Source organism: Eschscholzia californica, unplaced genomic scaffold (genome assembly GCF_041429995.1).
Source record: "Eschscholzia californica isolate CP2 unplaced genomic scaffold, dmEscCali1.0.p SCAF_3, whole genome shotgun sequence".
Taxonomy (NCBI): domain Eukaryota; kingdom Viridiplantae; phylum Streptophyta; class Magnoliopsida; order Ranunculales; family Papaveraceae; genus Eschscholzia; species Eschscholzia californica.
Genome location: NW_028238420.1, coordinates 7,894,386 through 7,918,971, shown reverse-complemented (window position 1 = coordinate 7,918,971; position 24,586 = coordinate 7,894,386). Strand labels below are relative to the sequence as shown.

The 24,586-nt window shown below is 39.8% G+C and overlaps 2 protein-coding genes across 2 annotated transcripts; one reads left to right on the top strand and one right to left on the bottom strand.

Annotated features, from left to right (window-relative positions):
• The first annotated feature begins 11,615 nt into the window (after positions 1-11,615).
• LOC147548136 (Pyridoxal phosphate (PLP)-dependent transferases superfamily protein) lies at positions 11,616-14,928 on the top strand. Its single transcript, XM_086671699.1, has 2 exons — positions 11,616-12,111; positions 13,303-14,928. The coding sequence occupies exons 1-2, from the start codon at positions 11,878-11,880 to the stop codon at positions 14,449-14,451; spliced, it is 1,383 nt and encodes a 460-aa protein (XP_086527825.1). The 5' UTR covers positions 11,616-11,877; the 3' UTR covers positions 14,452-14,928.
• Positions 14,929-15,904: 976 nt separating this feature from the next.
• Positions 15,905-19,438, bottom strand: LOC147548135 (WAT1-related protein At1g44800-like). The gene is made up of 7 exons (XM_086667887.1): positions 19,179-19,438; positions 18,997-19,059; positions 18,774-18,890; positions 17,498-17,735; positions 17,218-17,376; positions 16,690-16,841; positions 15,905-16,462 (listed from the first exon to the last, which is right to left on the bottom strand). Exons 1-7 carry the CDS (start codon positions 19,388-19,390, stop codon positions 16,258-16,260), a joined length of 1,146 nt encoding a protein of 381 aa, XP_086524013.1. The 5' UTR covers positions 19,391-19,438; the 3' UTR covers positions 15,905-16,257.
• Positions 19,439-24,586: the final 5,148 nt, after the last annotated feature.

The following is a 24,586-nucleotide window of genomic DNA, read 5'->3' as shown; positions in this document are numbered from 1 at the left end:
TCATGATAAGTGCTTATGTTCAAATTGAAAATTTCATGAAAGCTTTGGAAGTTTTTTGAAGAAATATAAAAAGATGATGCTAGAGCTTATAAAATGATGTGAGAGGCGGTTTTCAAAGGGTTTCAAATTGGTAGTTTTTGGTAGGCGGTTTGGTGAAGGTCGGTGGAATTGGTATCCTATTCCACCGACTCCAATTTTGAGTCCAATTTGGACTCAAAAATTGGAAACCCTTGCATATATATATATATATATGGGGTATTGAGAGCCTATTAACAACATCAACCAACACAAGCAACAACAACTCTTCTTTAGAGAGCTAGAGAGAGAGCAAGAGTGAGAGAAATTTTTCATAGTTTTTGAGCGGTGTTAAATTTCTCGGTCGTCGAAGATTTAGTATAGAAGTTAAATTCTATACGGTACCATCTTGGGACGAACTTGCGGGTTGTGTGAGTCGTCTTCATCTATCCTTCAATAAAGATTTCTTGTTCGCCCGAGGACGTAGGCTTTAGGCCGAACCTCGTTAATTTCTGTTCGCATATTTGATTTTGACTTAGCTTTTCGATTAATCTTCATAATCGGATCAATTTCTAGGATAGGTCTGATAGCTTCCGCGACTTTCAGTTCTAACAATTGGTACCAGAGCCTTGTTGAGATTGAACGAAGAGAAGATGGGATCGAGAAGTGGTACGGTCAAAGCAGGGAAATATGAGATAGAGAAGTTCAATGGGAAAAACGATTTTTCTTATTGGCGGATGCAGATGAAGAATCTGTTAATCTCGCAGAAATTACACAAGACGTTGACGGGAAAGAAACCAGGAGATATGTCAGATGAGGATTGGGAAGAGTTAGATCTCGAAGCACGGGCTACCATTATGTTGTGTCTTGAGAGGGACGTGGCGTTCTTAGTAGACGAAGAAACAACGGCGGCGGGTGTGTGGTTAAAGCTAGAAAGCAGTTTCATGACGAAAACTTTAACGAATCGGGTCTACTTAAAATCCAAATTATTCACATGTAGAATGGAAGAGGGTTCTTCTATTCAGGAATATGTGAATAGGTTTGACAGGATTATCTCAGATTTGAAGGATATTGATGTTAAGGTTGAGGATGAGGACCAAGCCCTCATATTGTTACTTTCATTACCTAAATCCTATGAGAACCTTGTTCAAACTTTGATGCTTGTTGGTGATAGTCTAAGCATGGAAGAGACGAGAAATTCGCTATTAGCGGATGACCTTCGTAAGGTTGCTACTAGCAGTATGGCGTCGGGTGGAGTAGACAAGGAACAAGCACAAGGGTTGTTTGTAACGAGGGGGGGGGGGAGTAATGAAAGGGGAAAGGGAAAGGGCGGGAAATCTAGATCCAAATCTAGAGGCTCTTTCAAGAAAACGTGCTTTAGTTGTGGTGAGCTTGGCCACTTTAAAGCGGCTTGTCCAAAGAGAAAGTTGAAGCAAAAGAACGAAGGCTACAAGGAGAAACAAGAGATGCAAGAGGCGGGATATGTGTCAGAAGAGGCGGACGAATGTTTCTCGGTGACAGAGGTGTCTGAGAAGATCTTCGATAAGTGGATGCTTGATTCAGGGGCGTCACACCATATGTGCCCAAATAGGGAGTGGTTTACTACCTATAGGAGTATAGATGGTGGTACAGTTATACTGGGTGATGATAGTATATGTAAAACTGTGGGACTCGGAACAATACAGATCAAGATGCACGATGGAGTGGTGAGAACATTGACGGACGTAAGACACATACCCGATTTGCGGAAAAATCTAATTTCCCTTGGTGTGTTGGAGCGGAACGGCTGTACGATAATTATAGAGAATGGCTCCATAAAAGTCGTTAAGGGTTCTTTGGTGGTAATGAGAGGTACTCGTTATGGTAATTTATACAAACTTTTGGGGACAACAATTACGGTAGATGTAGCAGTAGGAATCAATGGAAGGGATCCAACGGCTGGTACGTGGCTTTGGCATATGCGCCTTGGGCATATGTCAGAAAAGGGTCTATCTTTGATGTGCGGGAAAGGCTTGTTGAAGGACATGAAGAAGCCTTGCATGGAGTTTTGTGAGCATTGTGTGTTCGGGAAGGCACACAGGGTGACGTTCTCTACAAGCAAGCGCAGGAGCAAAGAGGTGTTAGACTACGTACACACCGATGTCTGGGGACCGGCAAAGTTACCTTCCAAGGGTGGTTCCAGGTATTTTGTTACATTCGTTGATGATCATTCGAGGTTTGTCTGGCTTTATTTTCTGAAGCATAAGAATGAGGTATTCAACACATTCCTGGTGTGAAAAGCAATGGTTGAGAACAAAACTGGTCGAAAGCTGAAGACGTTACGGTCGGATAATGGGACCGAGTACACGGATGGGGCATTCAAGGAGTTTTGTAATCAGGAAGGCATTGTGAGGCACTGGACAGTAGTAAACACACCTCAACAGAATGGAGTCGCAGAGAGATTGAACCGTACACTACTTGAGAAGGCTAGATGTATGCGCTCCAATTCGGGATTAGGCGTAGAATGGTGGGCAGAATCTGTTGCTATAGCTTGTTATATTGTGAACAGATCTCCACATTCTTCTTTAGATGGCTGCATACCTTACGAGGTGTGGTCAGAGCAAAGAATGCAATTTTCTTAGGATATGCTACAGGAGTCAAGGGTTATCGACTATGGTGTACGGAAGATAAGAAGTTTGTAATCAGCAGAGATGTGGTGTTTGATGAGTCATCTATTGTAGCTATGGCGAAAGCTACGGTGCCTAGTTGTGGTGATGTTGGGTCTACTAAAGCTCAAGTAGTGGAAGTGAAAGCCGAAGACCAACGGGTTTCTAGGAATCATGATCAGGTGGAGCATCAGGATAATACTCAAGATGAGGAAATTGATGAACCCGATCATGAGGAGGTTCAAGGGGAAGGTACACAAGTTTTACAACAGCAACAGCAGGATGTTTCGGTACACACTAGGCCGAAACGGTTATATAAGCCGGTACAGAGGTTAGGGTCAGACAAACCTCTTAGGCATTACGGGCAGGCAAATCTGGTTGAATATGCACTCTCGGTGGAAGACGACGAGCCGGTCACCTTCAAACAAGCTATTACCGCAGAGGAAAGAGAGAGTTGGTTGGTTGCTATGCAAGAAGAGATGGAGTCTCTTCACAAGAACAAGACATGGGAGGTTGTCCCATTGCCCGAAGGTAAGTCTGTTATTGGTTGTAAATGGGTGTACAAGAAGAAAGAGGATTCTTCCGAGATCAAGGGTACAAGGTATAAGGCAAGACTAGTGGCCAAGGGTTATGCACAGAAAGAAGGGGTCGACTACAATGAGATTTTCTCACCGGTCGTGAAACATACTTCTATTCGGGTGCTATTGAGTATTGTTGCTCATAGTGATCTTGAGCTGGAACAACTCGATGTTAAAACTGCCTTCTTGCACGGAGATTTGGAAGAAGAAATTTATATGGCTCAACCTGAGGGATACAAGGTTGAGGGTAAAGAAAATCAAGTATGTCGTTTGAGGAAATCTCTTTACGGATTAAAACAATCCCCTCGCCAATGGTACAAACGATTTGATTTTTTCATGCTAAAGCATGGTTTTCGCAGAAGTGACTATGATTGTTGTGTATACATCAAAAAGCTTCGCGAAGGTGACTTTATTTATCTCCTTTTGTATGTGGATGACATGCTTATTGCTTCTCGAAGCATGGTGGAGATAAATAAGTTGAAATCTCAACTCAGTCAAGAGTTTGAGATGAAAGACATGGTCGCTGCAAAGAAGATACTGGGAATGGAGATTAAGAAAGAGCGATCAAGTAAGAAACTATACTTGAATCAGAAAGGTTACATCGAACGAGTAGTTTCTCGATTCGGGATGCAAAATGCGAAGGCGGTGTCAACACCTTTGGCACCACACTTCAGGCTCTCGGGAAAACAATCTCCCACTACTACGGTGGAGAAGGATCATATGGATCGTATACCGTATGCTAGTGCAGTTGGCAGTTTGATGTACGCCATGGTGTGTACTCGTCCAGATATTTCACAGGCGGTCAGTGTGGTTAGTAGGTTTATGGCAAACCCGGGGAAGACACATTGGGAAGCTGTGAAGTGGGTCTTGAGATACTTGAAGGGTACTGTTGATACGGGTTTGTGCTTTGGTGGAGACACATGTCAGGTAAGCGGTTATGTTGACTCGGATTATGCTGGCGATCTAGATAGAAGACGATCTACTACTGGTTATGTATTTAAGGTAGATGGTGCTCCAGTTAGTTGGCGATCGATGTTACAATCTACAGTTGCGTTATCTACTACGGAGGCCGAGTATATGGCTATGGCCGAGGGTGTGAAGGAAGCATTGTGGTTGTGGGGTCTTCTGGATGATCTAGGGATTAAGCAGGAGTGCGTGGATGTATGGTGTGATAGTCAAAGCGCGATCCACTTGGCGAAGAATCAGGTCCATCATGCTCGTACTAAGCATATCGATGTCAGGTATCACTTTGTACGAGATGTCATAGAGGAAGGTGATGTTTCTCTCATGAAGGTACACACAGATGAGAATCCCGCAGACATGTTGACTAAAGTGGTGACGTGTAGCAAGTTTCAGCATTGCCTGGAATTGCTACAAATCGGCTCGTGTTAAGTTGCCCGAAAGGGCATAATGGCGACAAGGTAATCTTTATGTGAAGGGTTGGTAGAACTACGGTAGGCTTGATCCTGTAAAAGGGTACGTAGGCAACCATGGTCATATGGCGCAGTCGGATGAAGTTACAAGAAGCAGATATATCTTACAAGGAGTATCCTGGTGTTCGTCCAAAATTTGAAGAGTGTCAAATTGTGTACGAGGTGGAGAATTGTGAGAGGCGGTTTTCAAAGGGTTTCAAATTGGTAGTTTTTGGTAGGCGGTTTGGTGAAGGTCGGTGGAATTGGTATCTAACAAAGATGACTGAATGGTTTCGGTGAAGAAAACCGAAAACCTTTATCTGTATTTATAGTTGAAAGTAATATACAATACTTAGGAAACTTTACATATGTATACAACACAAAAAAGAAAACTTAACTAAAGAGTTTCAGCCATATTGGCCATCATTGGAAAGAGTTGATTCTCTTTCCAATTTTAATGAATCCACCGATCTTGTGAGATCGGTGTGATCTTTCTTCCTAATTATTGATTCTCTTTCCAATTTTAATGAATCCACCGATCTTGTGAGATCGGTGTGATCTTCCTTCCTAATACCCTCCCGCAAATTGAACGTCGGGTGAAGTCGAAGGTTCAATTTGGGACACAATTCAAGAAAACGCAGCCGGGACAAACTTTTAGTGAGAATATCGGCAAGTTGAGAGTGAGATGGAATGAACTTGACATGTAGGGAGCCAGCAGCCACCTTCTCACGCACAAAATGATAGTCTAACTCAATGTGCTTTGTGCGCCCATGAAACACTGGATTTGAAGTCATTGAAATTGCACTCTTATTATCACAATAAATTAAGGCTGGTTGAGACAAATTAACTCCAAGTTCTTGAAGCATAAAACCAATCCATGTGAGATCAGCAGCAACAGTAGCTAAGGCGCGGTACTCTGCCTCAGAACTGGATCGAGACACTGTTGGTTGCTTTCTGGCACTCCATGTAATTAAATTTGAACCTAGAAAAATAGAGAAACCTGTGGTAGAACGACGAGTGTCAGGGCAACCAGCCCAATCAGAATCAGCATAAGCAAATAACGTATCACAGGCAGAGTCTCGATTAATATGTAAGCCAAGATGAAGTGTGCCTTTGACATATCGCAGAATGCGCTTGACAGCCTGAAAGTGATCAACAGTTGGAGCATGCATAAACTGACATGCAACATTGACAGAGTAAGCCAAATCTGGTCTAGTCAGAGTGAGGTACTGAAGAGAGCCAACGATCTTGCGATAGAGAGTAGGATCAGGTAACAAAACTCCCTCACTTGAGAGATGATGACCAGCGACCATAGGAGTCGATGAAGGCTTAACCCCTTCCAAATTAAGAGTAGACAATATATCAGAGGCATACTTGGACTGAGTGAGTATAAGACCCTTAGTAGTAGGTGTGGCCTCAATCCCAAGAAAGTAATGAAGACCCCCTAAATTCTTCATCTCAAACTCCATACTTAACTTATCAACAATAGCAGTAATGACTTTTGAATTTGCACCAGTTAGGATAATATCATCCACATATAATAGAAGAAAAATATTACCAGAAGATGTTGAAAGAATAAAGAGAGAACTGTCTGATTTGCTTACCACAAAGCCAAGAGTAAGAAGAAAGGTGCTAAATCGCTCATACCATGCACGGGGAGCTTGTTTGAGGCCATAAAGCGCCTTATTCAGGCGACACACATAATCTGATTTAGAAGGATGTTCAAAACCTGGTGGTTGAGCCATAAAAACCTCCTCCTGAAGATCTCCATTCAAGAAGGCATTTTTGACATCTAACTGTAACATATCCCAATTACCTGCCACTGCCATAGACAATAAAATCCGAATTGTAGTAGGCTTCACAACGGGACTAAAAGTCTCATCAAAATCCAATCCAGGTTGTTGATTGAAGCCTTGAGCAACCAATCTAGCCTTATATCGATCGACGGAGCCATCTGGTTTCAACTTAGTACGAAAAACCCATTTGGAGCCAACGACATTCATGGAAGGATGTCGTGGGACAAGAGACCATGTATTTTGTTTATGCAAGGCAGCCATTTCCTCATTCATAGCATTACGCCAATGAGGAGATACAGAAGCAGTCTTGTAACTACGAGGTTCCTTAATAACAGAGAGAGCTGCAAAAAAAGCTGAGGCAGATAATCCAAAAATATTAGGGTCTCGAGGGGGAAGCGGATACCTTGGCAAGGAGGAAGAAGGTGTCCCGATGGGTGTCGTAGCCGCCATAATCTCTGCCAAGGGACGAAAACCTTGAGGACCAAAAGATGGGGGTGAGTCCACTGATGATGATGAAACTGAGCCAAACTGCGAGGACCGAACAGTGCTAGGACTATCAATAGGTGAAATACTGACTGGCGATGATGGAGAAGAGGGTGATGAAGCAGGAAGAGTGGATCCGTCAGAGCTAGAATCAAAGGAGGAGTCAGATACATGTGCATCCGGGGCAATCAAGACAGGAGAGAGAGGAGATCCTGAAGGGTCCGAGTTAGGAGGGAAGGCTGAAGTTGGGACATAAACTGAGTCAGTTAAACAGTTTACACGAGATGAGTGTGAGTCAGTCGATGGTATTGGAGAAGAAGGAAGGACGGAGGATGAAGACATAGATGAACTAGAAGAACAAGAAGAAGGATCAAGAAAAGTTACCAAATCCTTAGAAGAAGAGGATATAGTGGAGACCTTGAAGGGAAAAATTGATTCATCAAAGACAACGTGACGAGAGATATAGATGCGATTGGTTGTACGATCAAGACACTTGAATCCTTTGTAATGAGGACTGTACCCTACAAAAACACAAGGCAGACTACGAGGAGACAATTTGTTGAGAGCATAAGGTCGTAAATAGGGAAAACAAAGACAACCGAAAGACCGCAACATAGAATAAGAGGGTACCTGACCATAGAGTACGGAGTACGGCGAGGAGTCATTAAGCACCGGAGTAGGCATGCGGTTGATGAGGTAAGTGGCAGTTTGAAATGCTTCAACCCAGTAACTACTAGGGACACCACTATGAAAAAGAAGACTCAATCCCGTCTCAGTTACGTGGCGATGCTTACGCTCGACGCGGGCATTCTGAGAAGGAGTATAAGGACATGAAATACGTCTTTCAATTCCACATTGAGTCAAAAGAGATAAAAACTCGGAACTTTGAAATTCAGCTCCTCCATCCATTTGCAAAACTTTTAGTTTAGTTGTGAAGTAGTTTTCTACTAAGTTTTTAAAAGTGAGAAATACTGAATAAAAATCAGACTTCATACGAAGAGGGAATAACCACGAAAATCTACTATAGTCATCAACGAACAAAACATAATACTTAAAACCAGATGAAGAGACAACGGGAGAAGGTCCCCATAAATCAATATGAACTAAAAATAAGGGAGAATCTGCTCGTTTATGATTTAAATCGAAAGGAATACGATGACTCTTGCTCATGAGACAAGAGGTACAAGATGATGACGTCTGACTAGTAGAAAATTCAACTAAACTATTCTTATTAAGTAAATCTAAAACCTTGGATGAAACGTGACCAAGACGATAATGCCAAATATCTGGAGGAGCTTTAAGAGACACCGTAGTAGAGGAGAAAAGGGCTGATTGAGGTTGATCGAGAGTGTATAAATTTCCATGCCTACTTCCGGTTGCTAGAATCCTTCCGTTCTCCTGAAAAATGGTGAAACCATGTTTAGAAAAAGTGAGAAGACAATTTAAGTCATCAGTGATACGACTAATAGATAACAAGTTCTTTTTGAGTTGAGGGACAAGAATAGCATTCGGTAAAGTTAGACGACCATGAGAAGTATGAAGAGTAAGGGAACCTTTTTGAGAAATAGGCAATGAGGAACCATCACCTATAATAACGTGACGATTACCATGATAAGGAACTAAACTTGAAAACATACCAGAAGAAGAAGCCATGTGAGTGGAGGCACCACTGTCAGCATACCAAGATGGGTCCTGAGGATCTGTTATAGTCATAGCAGTGAGAGCAGCAGTAACATCATCATTAGGAGAGTCCACAACTGTGTGAGCATCATGGTTATGAGCTGAAGAAAAAGCACGGGTACGATTTGATGAAGCCCCTCGGTTAGAGTTGCGATTGTCATTAGGACGACCTTTATTTTGCTTTGTCAACTTGAAACAACGATCAGCTGTATGGCCAATCTTCTTACACCATTGGCATATTGGTCGATTTCCAATATCCTGATGATTATCGCTTCGGCGTGGAGGAGGTCGAGATGAAGATGAATAATAAGCTCCCTCATGAGGAGCAACCGTGGTATCAAAAGACTTGGTAATAACATCGTGTGATAGTACCATCTGAAGAAGATCACGAAAAGTCGGCAAAGGAGGTTTAGTTAGAACCGATGAGGCAAAAGACTTGTAGTCAGAACCTAGCCCCTTAAGGAACCAAAATACTTTTTCGTCATCTCCTATAGGTGCACCTACCGCTGCCAAAGATTCGAGAAGTACCCGAAATCTTCGAGCATAATCTGAAATGGTAGAGTTACCACGAGAAAGAGACCTAATTTCTTCCTTTAGTTGAAGTACCCGTGTGACACCAGAATTTGCATAGACCATAGTTAACTGATCCCAGACATCAGAAGATCGAGTGAGACCCATGATTTCTGTCATGGCTTCAGAAGATAAGGAGCTATAAATAATAGTATAAACTAGCTTGTCCATACTTTTCCAAGATTCATATGCCGGATTTATAGCAACCGACCCATCTTGTTGTTGAACAGTAAGTGGAGGGGGAGAAATAGAACCATCAAGATGATGTAAAAGATGTTGACTCTCCAAGAGTGAGAGAATATGAGGCTTCCATAAGAGGTAGTTATCCGATGTCAGCTTCAAGCAAATCATTGAGCTGAGATGAGGGATCGAGAGCGAGGAACCATTTGACAAAGAACCAGGTGTATGTGGTACGATGGGATTCATGTCGATAAAGAAATCCGAGAAGAGTAAACACCAATAAGGGATGCCCACAACAGTGAGGAGGACCGATTTGGAATCGGGACAACAAAAAAAAAAATAGGGATGCCGGCAAGAGATTACCGGGAAGGATCAACTATTAACTCGTTTGAGTATTAATAGCTCTGATACCATAACAAAGATGACTGAATGGTTTCGGTGAAGAAAACCGAAAACCTTTATCTGTATTTATAGTTGAAAGTAATATACAATACTTAGGAAACTTTACATATGTATACAACACAAAAAAGAAAACTTAACTAAAGAGTTTCAGCCATATTGGCCATCATTGGAAAGAGTTGATTCTCTTTCCAATTTTAATGAATCCACCGATCTTGTGAGATCGGTGTGATCTTTCTTCCTAATTATTGATTCTCTTTCCAATTTTAATGAATCCACCGATCTTGTGAGATCGGTGTGATCTTCCTTCCTAATAGTATCCTATTCCACCGACTCCAATTTTGAGTCCAATTTGGACTCAAAAATTGGAAACCCTTGCATATATATATATATATGGGGTATTGAGAGCCTATTAACAACATCAACCAACACAAGCAACAACACCTCTTCTTTAGAGAGCTAGAGAGAGAGCAAGAGTGAGAGAAATTTTTCATAGTTTTTGAGCGGTGTTAAATTTCTCGGTCGTCGAAGATTTAGTATAGAAGTTAAATTCTATACGGTACCATCTTGGGACGAACTTGCGGGTTGTGTGAGTCGTCTTCATCTATCCTTCAATAAAGATTTCTTGTTCGCCCGAGGACGTAGGCTTTAGGCCGAACCTCGTTAATTTCTGTTCGCATATTTGATTTTGACTTAGCTTTTCGATTAATCTTCATAATCGGATCAATTTCTAGGATAGGTCTGATAGCTTCCGCGACTTTCAGTTATAACAAATGACTATTATGATTTTGTAAGGGCTTTAGCTAGTTTTTTTTATAGAACATTCTATTAGACAAAATATAATAATTTGTAACAAAGTCAATGTTATCAAACACATTCCTTGCATCAACTATACTTCCACAACTTCCATATAAATCCAACAAATAAGTTTGAACATAAACATCAAAACATTATAACTAACATAGCAAAAAAAATTTACTTCAATGCTTGAAAGAGATCTTGTTGCTTGGAATGCAATGTTAGTTAGTTATACAAGATTTGGGTTGGTTGAAATAACTATAAAGTTGTTTCATGAAATGCCGGTGAGAATGTTTGTTCTTGGACAATCATGATAAGTGCTTATGTTCAAATTGAAAATTTCATGAAAGCTTTGGAAGTTTTTTGAAGAAATATAAAAAGATGATGCTAGAGCTTATAAAATGACTATTATGATTTTGTAAGGGTTTTAGCTAGTTTTTTTATAGAACATTCTATTAGACAAAATATAATAATTTGTAACAAAGTCAATGTTAAATCAATTCAAAAACTAATTTGCAAACTATTTGCAAGGTGCTTGCAAGGTTATAGCAAGGCAATAGCAAGGTTGTGCAAGTTGTTTGCAAGGCACTACAAGCTCATTGCAAGGCTCTGCAAGGTGTTTGCAAGGCAGTGCAAGGTGTTTGCAAGGCTATCTAAGGTGTTTGCAAGGCTATCTAAGGTGTTTGCAAAAATCACGCAAGGTGTTTGCATGGTTATGCAAGGTGTTCGTAAGGCTCTGCAAAGTGTTTGCAAGGCTCTGCAAGGTTATCCAAGGTGTTTGCAAAAACCATGCAAGGTGTTTGGAAGACTCTGCAAGGTATTTTACAAGACAGTGCAAAGTGTTTGCAAGGTATTTTCTTAGACTAGGGTTAGGTTGGTCTTTTAACTGAAATAGAAAATTACATAATTGTCACCAGAGAGGTGAAGCCTAAAATACTTTGAAGTATCTTTTTTAACCGAAGTCATAATTTCTTAGGGAGTTTTGACCAAATTTCCCGTTACTGCAGTTCAATATTCCTAGATTTCCACTTTTATGGGATCGAACTTGAAACCTCTGTATTGCAAAGTATGTGTACTTACCAAATGGGCTGCCAGTTGTTAGCCAAAGGCGAGGTTGGGTTAGTGGATCGACCCCGCTAACCCAATCTAGTCGACTAATGTAAATTTATCGACGGTTCAAAACATGTTCTTATCCAGATCGATGATTTAGGGTTACATTTTGTTCAACAAAAAAAACTCCAAAGATTCGGCCCAAAAAAAAGAAAGATAATTTCCTATTATGCTCCCTCTCTTCGGTCAGATCAGCCCCTTTAAATTCTAAATGCTGGATTCAGTTAATCTTCAGGCAATTGCCAATCCTCTTCAATATGATATGTTGAAAGTGAGAAGCCACTTCACCAATTTCAGACACTCTTCCCTTCTCACCTTTCCTAAATCAAGGTACCCAACTTTCATGGCTTCCTCTTCCATCTCAACAACTGTTTCTACAAACAAAGATGTTGCTTCAAATCCAGAAAAACCCACATCCCAATCAACCATCAGTCCACCTGTTCAGGTCTGACTTTTTCTTTTTGTTTAATCTCAACTTAATTCAATGTTTGATTATTGTGGATCATACCTTGATCTAGAGAGATACCTTGATTATTGATAAAGCTACTACTCTGATTTGTTTTCCTTTGGAGAAATAGGGTAAAACCCCTTTGGAGAATTAGGGCTCACAATTGTACATGTTGGATGATTTTTGTATTTAGTGTGAATATCCTAAGTATGATTAGTTCTGGGTTGATATATACAGGAGTTATTCTCTCTTAAATTGAAATTTGGATTTGGGTTTAGGATTTAAGGTTTTAAGTTTTAGGGTTTTAGGTTTGACTATTTTGGAATAAATGGAGTTTTCTTATTTGTTAGGTATCTTCACCCATCTTTCTCTGTTGTGAATGTAAAACCTTTGAAATTGAGATTGTGTAATCTATATCAAGTTGAAAATTGTAATTACTATAAAATCTGAATCCTTTCTAGAGAGTGTCTAATCCATGTTCGGTTGGTTCAACTAAATAGAGTTTCATCTTGTTCGGACAAATAGGTTGAACACAAAGCAATGATTTCAGACTGTTCGATCGCACACTACTATTGAGTGTTCATCGGATAGTATAGTTGATAATAAGAACTTTAATGATCTTAGTACTTATTCTTCATTTACATGGAATAGCCATGATAGCAACGTAATAAGCATTCTTATGTCAATTCATAAAATTTCATTATAGATAGTTTTCTTAAATATATTGTGTTATATAAGTAAAAGCAGACAAATCCCATAAGGTTAAAATTCCCGAACCTCTCCCATTAGGGGTGTGCAGGGGTCAGAGACGAAGGTCAAACGTGTTCAGGTGAACATGAAAGAGCTAAATATTCTGAACCTACGTGCTCTAATCTGTGTGCTCCGTTTTGGTCATTATTAACTAGTTCAATCATGGTGTTTTTCTCTCTCTGACCTAGAAGTATTGCCATTGTATTGTTTTGTTATTTTGTTTCACTTATCTGTTATTTATTACTGTCACTTGTTATTTTAGTTTACTTTATAGAGATCGCAGGGAAGTTTCTGCTTTCCAAATCTTGGCAATGCCTAAAGCAGAGTTCTAAATATAGAAATTTCATGTTGTTATGTCCGTTATAAAGAATAAGAATACAAGGTTCAAATGGGATACTTGTTAACTCTTCCATCTGTATTTTATTTTCGTTTGTCAAGGTTGCAAAGCGTTTGGAGAAATTCAAGACTACAATCTTTACACAGATGAGCATGCTTGCAATCAAACATGGAGCAATAAACCTTGGTCAAGGTTTTCCCAACTTTGATGGCCCTGAATTTGTGAAAGAGGCGGCCATTCAGGCTATTAGGGACGGTAAAAACCAATACGCTCGAGGTTATGGTGTTCCGGATCTCAACTCTGCTGTGGCAGCCCGGTTTAAGAAAGACACTGGACTTGTTGTAGATCCTGAAAAGGAAGTCACCGTTACGTCTGGATGCACTGAAGCAATTGCTGCCACCATGTTAGGCTTGATAAATCCTGGAGACGAGGTCATACTTTTCGCCCCGTTTTATGATTCTTATGAAGCCACTCTTTCGATGGCTGGAGCCAAAATAACATCGATTACCCTCCGGCCACCAGACTTCTCGATCCCAATTGACGAGCTCAAATCTGTGATATCGAAAAATACTCGGGCAATACTCATGAACACGCCACATAACCCAACCGGGAAGATGTTCACCAGGGAGGAGATGGAGACTATCGCATCTCTCTGCATAGAAAATGATGTGTTGGTTTTCAGTGATGAAGTTTATGATAAGTTGGCATTTGAAGCTGATCATATTTCTATAGCTTCACTTCCGGGTATGTACGAGAGAACTGTAACCCTAAATTCTTTGGGTAAGACGTTTTCTTTAACAGGTTGGAAGATCGGGTGGGCTATAGCTCCACCACATTTGACATGGGGAGTTAAGCAGGCACACTCTTATCTCACCTTCGCGACATCAACACCAATGCAGTTTGCAGCTGCAGCAGCTCTTCAAACATCTGATGCTTACTATGAGGAACTGAGGAGAGATTACATGGCAAAAAAGGCAATCTTGGTGGAAGGACTAAAGGAAGTCGGTTTTGTGGTTTACCCATCAAGTGGTACCTACTTTGTGATGGTTGATCATACTCCGTTTGGATTGGAGAATGATGTTGCTTTCTGCGAGTTTCTAATCCGAGAAGTGGGTGTTGTTGCAATTCCGACCAGTGTATTCTACCTGAACCCTGAGGATGGGAAGAATTTGGTGAGGTTCACATTCTGCAAGGATGAAGAAACCCTGAAAACGGCTGTTGAAAGGATGAAACAGAAGCTTAAGAAATGATCGTGTCGTTTTCAATATTTATCCACAACCGGATTCTGGAAATCCTATGTGTCGTTTTCAATATTTATCCACAACCGGATTCTGGAAATCCTATGTGAATGCTGATTGCAGGAATAATTCCATTTGAAGTTTACAAATTTGTAGTATTAGATTTCCAACTGAACCTCAAGGGCAGACACAGACATGGGTGCATGAACTTACAGGCAAATGAATAAAATCTTTGTAGACACTTTTTATATTGGAGAACTGCAAGATGGTTTAGCAATCTTCATCACTTATTTGGTGTACTTGTACTCCCCAATTCCCTCCACAGTAGATTATGTGAAGATATATTTGCTGCAATACCAAAATATGTAGTTGGTAGCCATCTTACTGAAGGCTACATGTTACTCTCAATTTTTTGGCGGTAGGATTTGTATGGATATTCAAAAATCGAAGTCGAGCATCTTTCCCATTAAGTTGAAATGTTTACGATAATCATTTTACCGACGCAAAACCTTAAGATGAAACGTTTAGGGTTACGCTCAAATGATGTGGCAGGCAGGAAGCTGGTCACAAAGTTGAGGTCATTTGAGAAATAACCCAAATGTTTGCAATAATCATTTTACTGATGCAAAACCTAGAGCTACATTTATAAAATATTGCTCTTAGTTTTCTGAAAGTAGGGTGAGTACCGACGACCAAACATCTAAATTAGAGTAATCTTTAGGCAACCAACCCTTTAACTCTTAATTCCTTAACAAAAAGAAACATTTAACTCTTAATATCTCGTCGAAGACACAATTTTAATTTTCTTTTCAAGTTAAATTGTCTGGTTAAAAATTCAAAATTTGTATTTTATTTGGTTAAAAACTCAAAATTTTTATTTTGTTTAGTTAAGAACTCAATATCTTTTGCAATTTTTTCACAAGCTGTTGCAAGTTATAGCGAAGTTGTTGAAAGTGTTGTAAACTTGTTGCAAGCTGTTGCAAACCTCTTGCAAGTTGTTGCAAATTGGAAAATACTTAGGGAGGGAAAGAGTAAAAAAGAATTAGGTGATATTTTCTTCACCTAAACAAAAACTTTATATGGAGTTTTGACCCAATTATATCTGTTAGGCCTTGAGACTTGAGAGGTCCCAGTCTATCATGTTCGCCCCAAGGAAAAGAAAGCCGACCAAAAAAGGGCTTAGGAGCATAAACTTAAGAAGGAACATTACAAGTGCAAATTTCTTAGACTTTCCTAGCCGAGAAATCCCGAACGTAGACCAGTCCGAAAGCTTATACAAACTCTCGGAGTGCCTGATGGTGTGCTAGCAAGAAAGTCCGAACTAGTCATGTTCGATGGTGGAGATCTTAGGGCTTAGTTTCACTCAACCAAAATCAGTCAAACTAGTCATCCTCGAGATCATACAATAAGTCATACATAACCAGTTTATAAGGTTTAAACATAGTTTGCTACTTTGCTATACGTATTGCAATTAATATATTATATTATATTGGGTGGAAAACTTGCTATTCCATTACAAAGACACTTAAAATACTAGGAATCTACATAATCAGTAATCTCCTTATGGTGCATCAAATTGAAACATGGAAGCCTCTTAATTGAAACACCTTTAACATGCCAATAGTACTTGGTTATATTAGGAGTCAATCTGCCGTGGCAGATTTACAACTTAAACTACATCGGAAAATGCTAGACAACTCCATCAATTTAACTCCGTAATTAGTCAAATCAGTACTTCAGAAAGTTTGACATAGACCTGCCTAAGTCGTCGATTGAATTGTTGGATTGTATAGCAACTCCCACTTATATATGCATCTCTCATTTAGGAATTTTGGTTGTGGGGATCACCATCTCTCCATTGTTGTATCTTCCCTTGGTTAGTGTTGTAGTTGATAATTCAAGGTCATTTTCATCACCTAGTTTCTCATCAATACTTGTCAAAGATGTAGGGCCTTTATAATCCTTGGTCTTACCCCATATTACCGAATATAAACCCATAACGATGATTATGGCTCCAATTATGCTGTAAATATACACGATTTGGAGAAAATTATGAGATGAGAGAATTGATCAATGCATGGATGAGACAAAGCTCAAAATAAATCGGAGTAAAAAACTGTTGTCTGAAATAATCTGAAATAACTACTGTGTTCTAATGAAGACAAGTAAGATTTAGACGATCTTAGATATGAATAGTATTCCAATAAAACGCGTGCTTCAATTAACGTGTTGATTGGTGTAAACGTATACCTTCCAAGATGAATTTGTTCGGCCAAAATTAGAGAACCCAAAACAGCAGTTATGATCATACAAAGAGGATTGAAGGCTGTGAGAAAAACGGGTCCTCTTTCATTTATCACCACTCCTTGTAAATAGTATGATAAAGCCGAGCAAACTAGTCCCTGCCACCAAACACAAGAGTTGCCAAAGTTTCTTTAGAACAACTTACCATAAGTACCTAGTATTTATAATCTATTATCATAGATGAGAAAGCTCAAAAGGTCCGACAAAGCGAAATTTGCACATGACATCAACAATTTGATCTTGTTGGGTCATTCAGGCCACTTTTTGTCTTGTCAAATAGCATTCCATTTTTTTTGTGTTTTTATTTTCTATTCTTTTCTCTTTAAGTAGTGTTCCACCACTCGGTTTGGGCCTATTCTTCCCAATGATTTCTTCCACTCACTAGCGAAAATTACTTGACGTACAAGTGGGTAAGTCGAATTATAGTTGTTAGTTGAGTAACCACAAGACTTTGAACACAAGTAAAAGAGTTACCGAATAAATAGGAGCGAGGAGCCTTGAATCTAAACCTAAAGCCCATGCACTAGGATGACGCTCCATCACGACCGCTAGTGCTCCACCTTCAACCATTCCCATGAAGCATATCAACGTAGTTAGAGAGAGCTCGGCCGGGTACGTTTTTAATGTAAACGACTGCAACAAATAACCAATTCGTTTAAGTCATGGATAATATATAGATACTTATAAAAATATAGTATTTCGCATTAAATAAACACTAAATTACATTGAGTTTCTAGAAAAGAAAAAATCTTACTTGTAGTATGAAGAAACCGGACCAGCCAACACAACTACCCATGACCAATAGGGTTCCAACCAACCAATTATGATTGCTCTCAGCCTCAGTAGTGTTTCCATGATGGGTTACTTTAGAACCAAATAAGTTCATGATTGGACCCTTGTACAATGTCATCAACATAGCCCCACCCAACGTCACCACTGTTCCAACTATCTTTGCTATGCTGTGTATGCTCTTTATGTTTATTTTCTCTAACCTAATTAACCCAACACATATAACAATAAACATGGTTATATAATTCTATTATCACTAGGGTGGCCTTGGATTTTCTTCTCATTATTTTAAGTTGACTCGTTCGTATCTGAATCATCGGACTCAGATAGACTAAAATCAATTCAAATTATTAACCGAAACGAGTTGCACAATAGACAAGCATTTAGAATTCGTTCTCGAGTCAAATTTTATATTTCACTTAGTAAAAGGACTTTAGACGGATATGTCAAATTCGTAGTTACATGCATGATGAACTTCAATTAATTAGGAAGTACAAAACTAAGGTGCTGTTTACATATAGATTAGTTGAGATTTCAGATCCAGACTTGGGAAAAACAAATAGCACCTCAGGAGCCTTATTTCATAAAGATGCCCACTCTATTTGGAAATGAGAGGATTCCTATATTCTCACTTTATCTTATGAATGTGTTTTTGTTAATAAATAAATGGGTGATTTCCCAAATAGCCCCCAACTTTATGATTGGTTTCCTGCCTAGCCCCCTACTTTAACAAAAAATACTCAGATGGTCCCCTTTTTCAGTTACCGTTATAACATCGTTAACTAGTCATCACCTTCTCTCCTCCATCTCCTCACCTCTATTTGCCACCTCACCTTCTTGCCACCTCATCGTCTTCACCGGCGAAAGTCGCCGGCCGGAAAAGAGGATGAGGTGGCAGAGAGAGGTGAGGAGATGGAGGAGAGAAGGTGATGACTAGCTAACGGTGTTATAACGGAATCTTAAAAAGGGGGTCATCTGGATATTTTTGATAAAGTAGGGGGCTAGACAGGAAACCGGTCACAAAGTTGCGAGCTATTTGAGAAATATGATATAAAATATTACCATGAAATACCCATAATTAGTTAATTAATAACAAGATTCATATAATTATGCCAGTATCGCGTGTAAACTTATTAAAAACACAAATTTTCTTTTACCTTAGAAAATAGTTAAACACCACCTAAATTTAGCAATTGTAACAACTTCATGACCACAAAGGTTATAAGGTGAAAATGAGTTACCTAAACAAAAGGGCAAGGATAAAGGTGATGGCTGGGAGGATATTCATAATTGCAGAAGCAAAAGTTGCTGATGTTAACTTCATCCCCACATAGTACAAGTTCTGATCCATTACTGGCCTGTTTCATCAACACACTCCCCTTAGTATATATACTATATTGTGAGAATAGTCCCACATAGATAAATTCTTGTAACCAAGACTATAAAGAAGATCAGAGGCAATACTCGAGAAAACCAAGTGCCGTTATCTGCAGGAAGGTTCGTATGGTCATCTTTGGCCTCGTCTTCCTGCCAAACAAAAGTGAAACCAAAGATTAATTTCTTCACTACCAATTCGCAAGTGAGCTAAATAAATATATGTGTTTATGTTGCACTGCAAAATATATAGGGAGGAGATAGAGAAAGACCTCTCGAAGTATAGAGCGAAAGGTGCGACTGCAATAGTGGCAACGGCGTGACGATAAACAACAAGTATGTAATGACTCATCCCACGTTTCAAACAAAGCATGACAACAATATACATTCCAGCATAACCAAATTGCAGAAAAACCATGGCTAAGTAAGGCTTTATCTTTTTCAAACATACTACAAGCTCACTAACTATTCTTTGGTTTGTCATCTCTATCTCCACTCTAGAACTACTTCTTCTTACTCTTCAATTAGGTACAAATGAAATGTAACCCTAGATGTTTCTATTTATATAAAAAAAAAGTAGCAATAAAGAAGACAAAAACTTGTAAATTAATTAAAAGAAAATCCATTTATTTCAAATAATGCAGCACTACTACTACTTCATAATGCACATCTTAGCAAGCATACAATTCCCATAGATTCCATTACATATTTACTATGTCCCCCATTTGGCCCCAAGTAATACAAATATTTTTACTTTGATGATAAACTCAAAGAAAGAAAGAAAAATAAGAATTTTGAGACAATAGGTATTTAGTTGATGATGAGAATTATTCTGGACAGATAACTTCTAGATTCCTTCGTGGCTGTCAATATTCTGACTCATTTACATTTTAAGTTATGTAAATTAGTCGAAATGCACGTAAGTCGGACTAGAATATCACAACTATCAAAAAGATTTGGAAAAAGAAGTCTTTTCTCCTTGATTAAGAGAGAAAAGGGACATGTTTCTTTCTTTAATTCTTTTATTGAGTGGAGATGAAAGTTTAATCCATTTGAGTTGAGTACCTAAAGACATTAAAGATTGAGTGCAATTTGCTGATCAATTCATGCAACTTCATGCAACTTGAGGTGCTTTTAGTTAGGGTTGTAATGAGGCAAAAACGAATGTTGATAACGAAACAAGTCACCTTCAACAAGGAAGCAATATATGGTGCAGTCTAGTTTGAATTCCAGCTTTGAAAATTTATCGCTTCACTAATAGTTGGTTCGGCGATCATCCAGTTGGATCGAATTTTCTCTAATATCATGACCGTAACTTGATTCAACTAAGACACAAATTAAAAGTCGAACGTTTCAAATAAAAGTAGAATATTCATGTAACAACGTCATACATTTAATAAATGGAGCATATATGAATTATGTACAATCAAATTAAAAGATTCAAGCGCGGTTTGCCCCACAACCCACAAGAAAAAACACCACCATATAAAAATAAATACTTATTTGTGAATAGTTGCGACTCAATAACAAAAGATCATGGAAGTTTCTTTATCTTACGTGTATCTCCATCGATCTAAAACAATCTGAATAAGTGAAGAGAGAGATAGAGAGAAAGGGCGAGAGAGTGATATTATAATTGAGATCATATTTTCACCTAATTTTTTATGTCTTAACAATCCAGCCAAAATATGGTTCCAAAAGTTACATTATTTATATGGATTTCAATTAATTAAACAAAGATTCACTAGATAAAGAGAAATAAATTAGGCACTAATCTCACCACACCAAGTACATAGAAATTCTATCAAATCAGCATAATAGGAAGGAATTCAACATACACTTGATACTAGCTAAAAGAATTGGATACTTGTAGTTCATGCTTTTAGTTTCGATATATATACTTTTAATGTTTACTTTTCTAGGAAACTTTTCTCTAACAAATAATATTAATACTAGTAACAAATTGATACCACAAGCATTGATGATGTAAGAATCAAAGATTTTTGTTGAGAATCTATTTCATGTGTAAATAAAATCATCCCATGACCTCTCAATTCAAAGAACTCATAAGATTATGGGTGAATAACATTTTGTTGATTGGGTTGGAACAAAATAAAGAACTAGATACTTTTGATGCCTAAAATGCATCTCTCCAAATAGAAATGATATAGTAAAAGGTTTTTCTTTGGATACTTTTATTATCTCTACAAATAGTATGTGAATCTACTTTAAAATGGTATACGATTTTAGTTTAGATACTCTTATGGTCTCTTTCACTAAGATATTTTTTTGTAAGAACTATGACTACAATCGGGATCAAATTCTAGTGTGGAGAATCTATTTTCCATAGGAACTATCTAGTTGAGAAGACCTGCAAAAAAAAACGTGGCTAGAGCGCAACTCTTTTATTTTAAACTCAATAACGTGTACATTAACTTTGTGACATTTCATCATCTTTTTGTACAATGATAAACTTGATGCATAAATAAACTTGATAAACTTGATGCATGAATAGACAAACCTGTTGCACGGCGTAGGCGATGTCGGGTTTGGTAATCGTGAGATACTGTAAAGCCCCGGCCAAACTCCTGTATAAAGAACCATCTGTAAAAGTGGGGCCGCTGTCGGCGCTAAGTTTAGATCCGACTTCGACAGGGGTGCTAGCGGGTTTGCAGTTAGACATGTTTGTTCGAGATAAAATATCAGCTGCATAAATTGATTGAGATAGGAATAACCAGTTAGCTTGTTTGGTTACAGCAATACCCAAAAAATGATGTAGAGTCCCCAGATCAGTCATTTTGAATTCAGCAGTAAGTGACTTAATGATGTTCTGGAGCAGTTGATCGCTGGAGGCAGTCAAAATAATGTCGTCAACATACAGTAACAGATAAGCCATCTGGTCCCCATGGTGATAGATGAAAAGGGATGTGTCGCAGACACTGCTCCTGAAACCACACTTAAGTAGATAACCTGCAAAACGCTGATACCAAGCTCGTGGAGCTTGCTTTAGACCATATAAAGATTTCTTAAGTTTGCATACAGATTTGGGATTGGCTGTGGAGGTGAACCCAGGGGGTTGAAACATGTATACGGTTTCCTTCAGGTGCCCATGTAGGAACGCGTTTTTAACATCAAGTTGGTGAGTCGACCAACCACGCGAAATAGCAAGACTGAGCACCGTGCGAATGGTGGTGGGTTTGACAACCGGGCTGAATGTGTCATCACAGTCGACACCCACTGTTTGGCTTTTCCCATTTACTACCAAACGGGCCTTATGACGTTCTAGAGATCCATCCGCGTGAAACTTGTGTTTGAAAAGCCACATGTATCGTATAACCGGGACATCAGGTGGTCGAGGGACAAGTTCCCACATATTGTTGGCCAATAGAGCTTCATATTCGTCGGTCATGGCAAGTTTCCAGTTAGGATCGGATAGGGCGGTTAGATGGGATTTCGGTAGAGGTGACATGGTGGGTGAGGTACGGGTATGAAGGGAGTAGGGAAGTTTGGGTTTGAAGATGCCCGAACGTGAGCGAGTTTGCATTTGGTGGGACGGTCCGGGTTGCGGTGGAGTTGCGGATGGGTTGGGGGAGGGGTCAGGTGGGACAGTGTGGTCGATGGGTGGGGTGGATGAGGAGGTTGAGGGAGTGGGTTGGGCTGGTTGTGGAGCGGAGTTGGGTGGGGTAGGGTTTCTGTCCGAGTTAGGTTGGTCGGATGAGGATCAGGCAGTGGGTTGGATAGAGGTAAAATAGGTTGGGTCAAAGAGAAGGGGATTGGGGTCGAGAAAATCGTGGGAGGGTGGAGGTGTTTGAGGGTTGTTCATCGGGAAACTGGCGTCGAAGGTGACATGACGAGAGAAGATGGTTTTGCCCGAGGAGAGTTCAAGACAACGATAACCGCGGAAGTTGGCCGGATAGCCGAGGAAGAGACATGGGGTGGCTCGGTGGGTGAGTTTATTGGGCCGAGTGGCCGAGGTGTTGGGGTAACATAAGCTTCCGAAGACGCGAAGGTGGTTGTAGGAAGGTTCCCGAAGGTACAAGAGGGACAAGGGAGTGCGGTTTTGGTGCAGTTTGGTGGGAAGAATGTTATGAAGGTAGCTGGCTGTATGGAGGGCCTCAACCCAAAAGTTGGAGGGAAGAGAGGCATGGGTGAGAAGGGTGAATATGATTTCGTTAAGACGACGAATCATGCGCTCCGCTTTGCCGTTTTGTTGAGATGTGTGCGGGCAAGAAAAGCGAAGCTGGATGCCATGTTGAGAAGAGAAGTTGTGAAGGTTGGTGTTGTCAAATTCTCCTCCCATGTCACACTGTATAGCTTGGATGGGTAGGCGAAATTGGGTGGTGACGAATTGGTGAAAGTGAGTAATTTTGGTGTATGTTTCCGACTTAAAACGGAGGGGATAAACCCCATGTGTATTGAGTAAAGTCATCAATAATTACTAAATAATATTTATAGCCCGCATGACTTAACAAAGGTGAAGTCCATAAATCGCAATGTAATAACAAGAAAGGACATAAAGTATGAGTACTCGAATCAGAAAAAGGTAGTTGTTTATGTTTCGACAACTGACAAGCCTGACAGAGAGATGAGCTCTTCTGTTTATTACAAGAAATAAATTTATTCCAACGAAGAAAATCCATAACTGGTTGACCCGGGTGACCGAGTCGATTGTGCCAGCAAGGAGAGTCTTGGGTAGAGGAAAAACAAGCAGTGGCGGAAACATTTTGGGTGAGCGGGTACAGGTCACTCGTACTGTTGTGACGACTCAGGATTGTGCCATCCTTGAAATCCTTCACAGAAAAACCATAGGGGTCAAATTCAATAGAAGTGTAATTATCAATATTGAATTGACGAACAGAAATAAGGTTTTTGACAATGTTGGGATTAAAAATGATACTTTTAAGATAAAGGGGTTTAGAGGCAAAGTGAAGGGTGGATTGTCCCGAACCCATAACTAGAAGTTTATTGCCATCACCAACAATTATTGACGCTATTGGTGCAATCGTAGAAAAAGTGTCAATATTATTCTTATTGAAAGAGATATGAGAAGAAGCACCTGTATCAAAATTCCACGGGTCATTACTTTCATCTGAATCCACGGAGAGGGCATGAACAGCTTCAGCGAGTTGAGTTGGTTCAAGGGGATCTACTTCTGCCAGATTTGCTTGAGCCGACCGACGAATGCCACGGTTATTAGGGGACTGAGGGGGAGCCTGCGGGTGCCATGGTTGAGACCAATTTTGGGTAGGGTAAGGACATGGGGGTGGAGTCCAGTATGGAGGAGCCTAATACGGTGGGTAATAGGGTTGTTGATGTTGGTGGTTTGGGTATGTAGGTTGATGGGTAACAGGCCGGTTGTAGGTGTGTTGGGGTGGGTTAGGTGGGTTGCGGGTATTGTGGTAGGAAGGGCTACGGTTGGTTTGGTTATTGGGTCGGTAGTTTGTACGGTTATTGGGCCTGTTGTTAGGGTTGCGGTTGTGGTTAGGGTTTGGGTTGGAAGTTGGTATGGCAGCCGCAATGGCGGGGTTTTTGGTAACGGCATCCCGTGTTTTGAGACGACCGGCCTCGGAGTTGAGTTGGTCAATGGCGTCTTCCCAAGTAGGTAAAGAATTATTCAAGATGGAGGCTATAGTGTAGAATTCCTTAGGAAGGCCCTTAACGAGATGGAGTACTCTTTGTT

Bases quoted from the DNA above. Each gene is read 5' to 3' on its own strand.
- LOC147548136 (XM_086671699.1), top strand. From the start codon at position 11,878: ATGCTGGATTCAGTTAATCTTCAGGCAATTGCCAATCCTCTTCAATAT. The intron at 12,112-13,302 runs GTCTGACTTTTT...TCGTTTGTCAAG, and splicing joins CCATCAGTCCACCTGTTCAG to GTTGCAAAGCGTTTGGAGAA.
- LOC147548135 (XM_086667887.1), bottom strand. From the start codon at position 19,390: ATGACAAACCAAAGAATAGTTAGTGAGCTTGTAGTATGTTTGAAAAAG. The intron at 17,736-18,773 runs GTAACTCATTTT...TGGGTTAATTAG, and splicing joins ATCCTTGCCCTTTTGTTTAG to GTTAGAGAAAATAAACATAA. The intron at 16,463-16,689 runs GTATACGTTTAC...GTATATTTACAG, and splicing joins GAACAAATTCATCTTGGAAG to CATAATTGGAGCCATAATCA.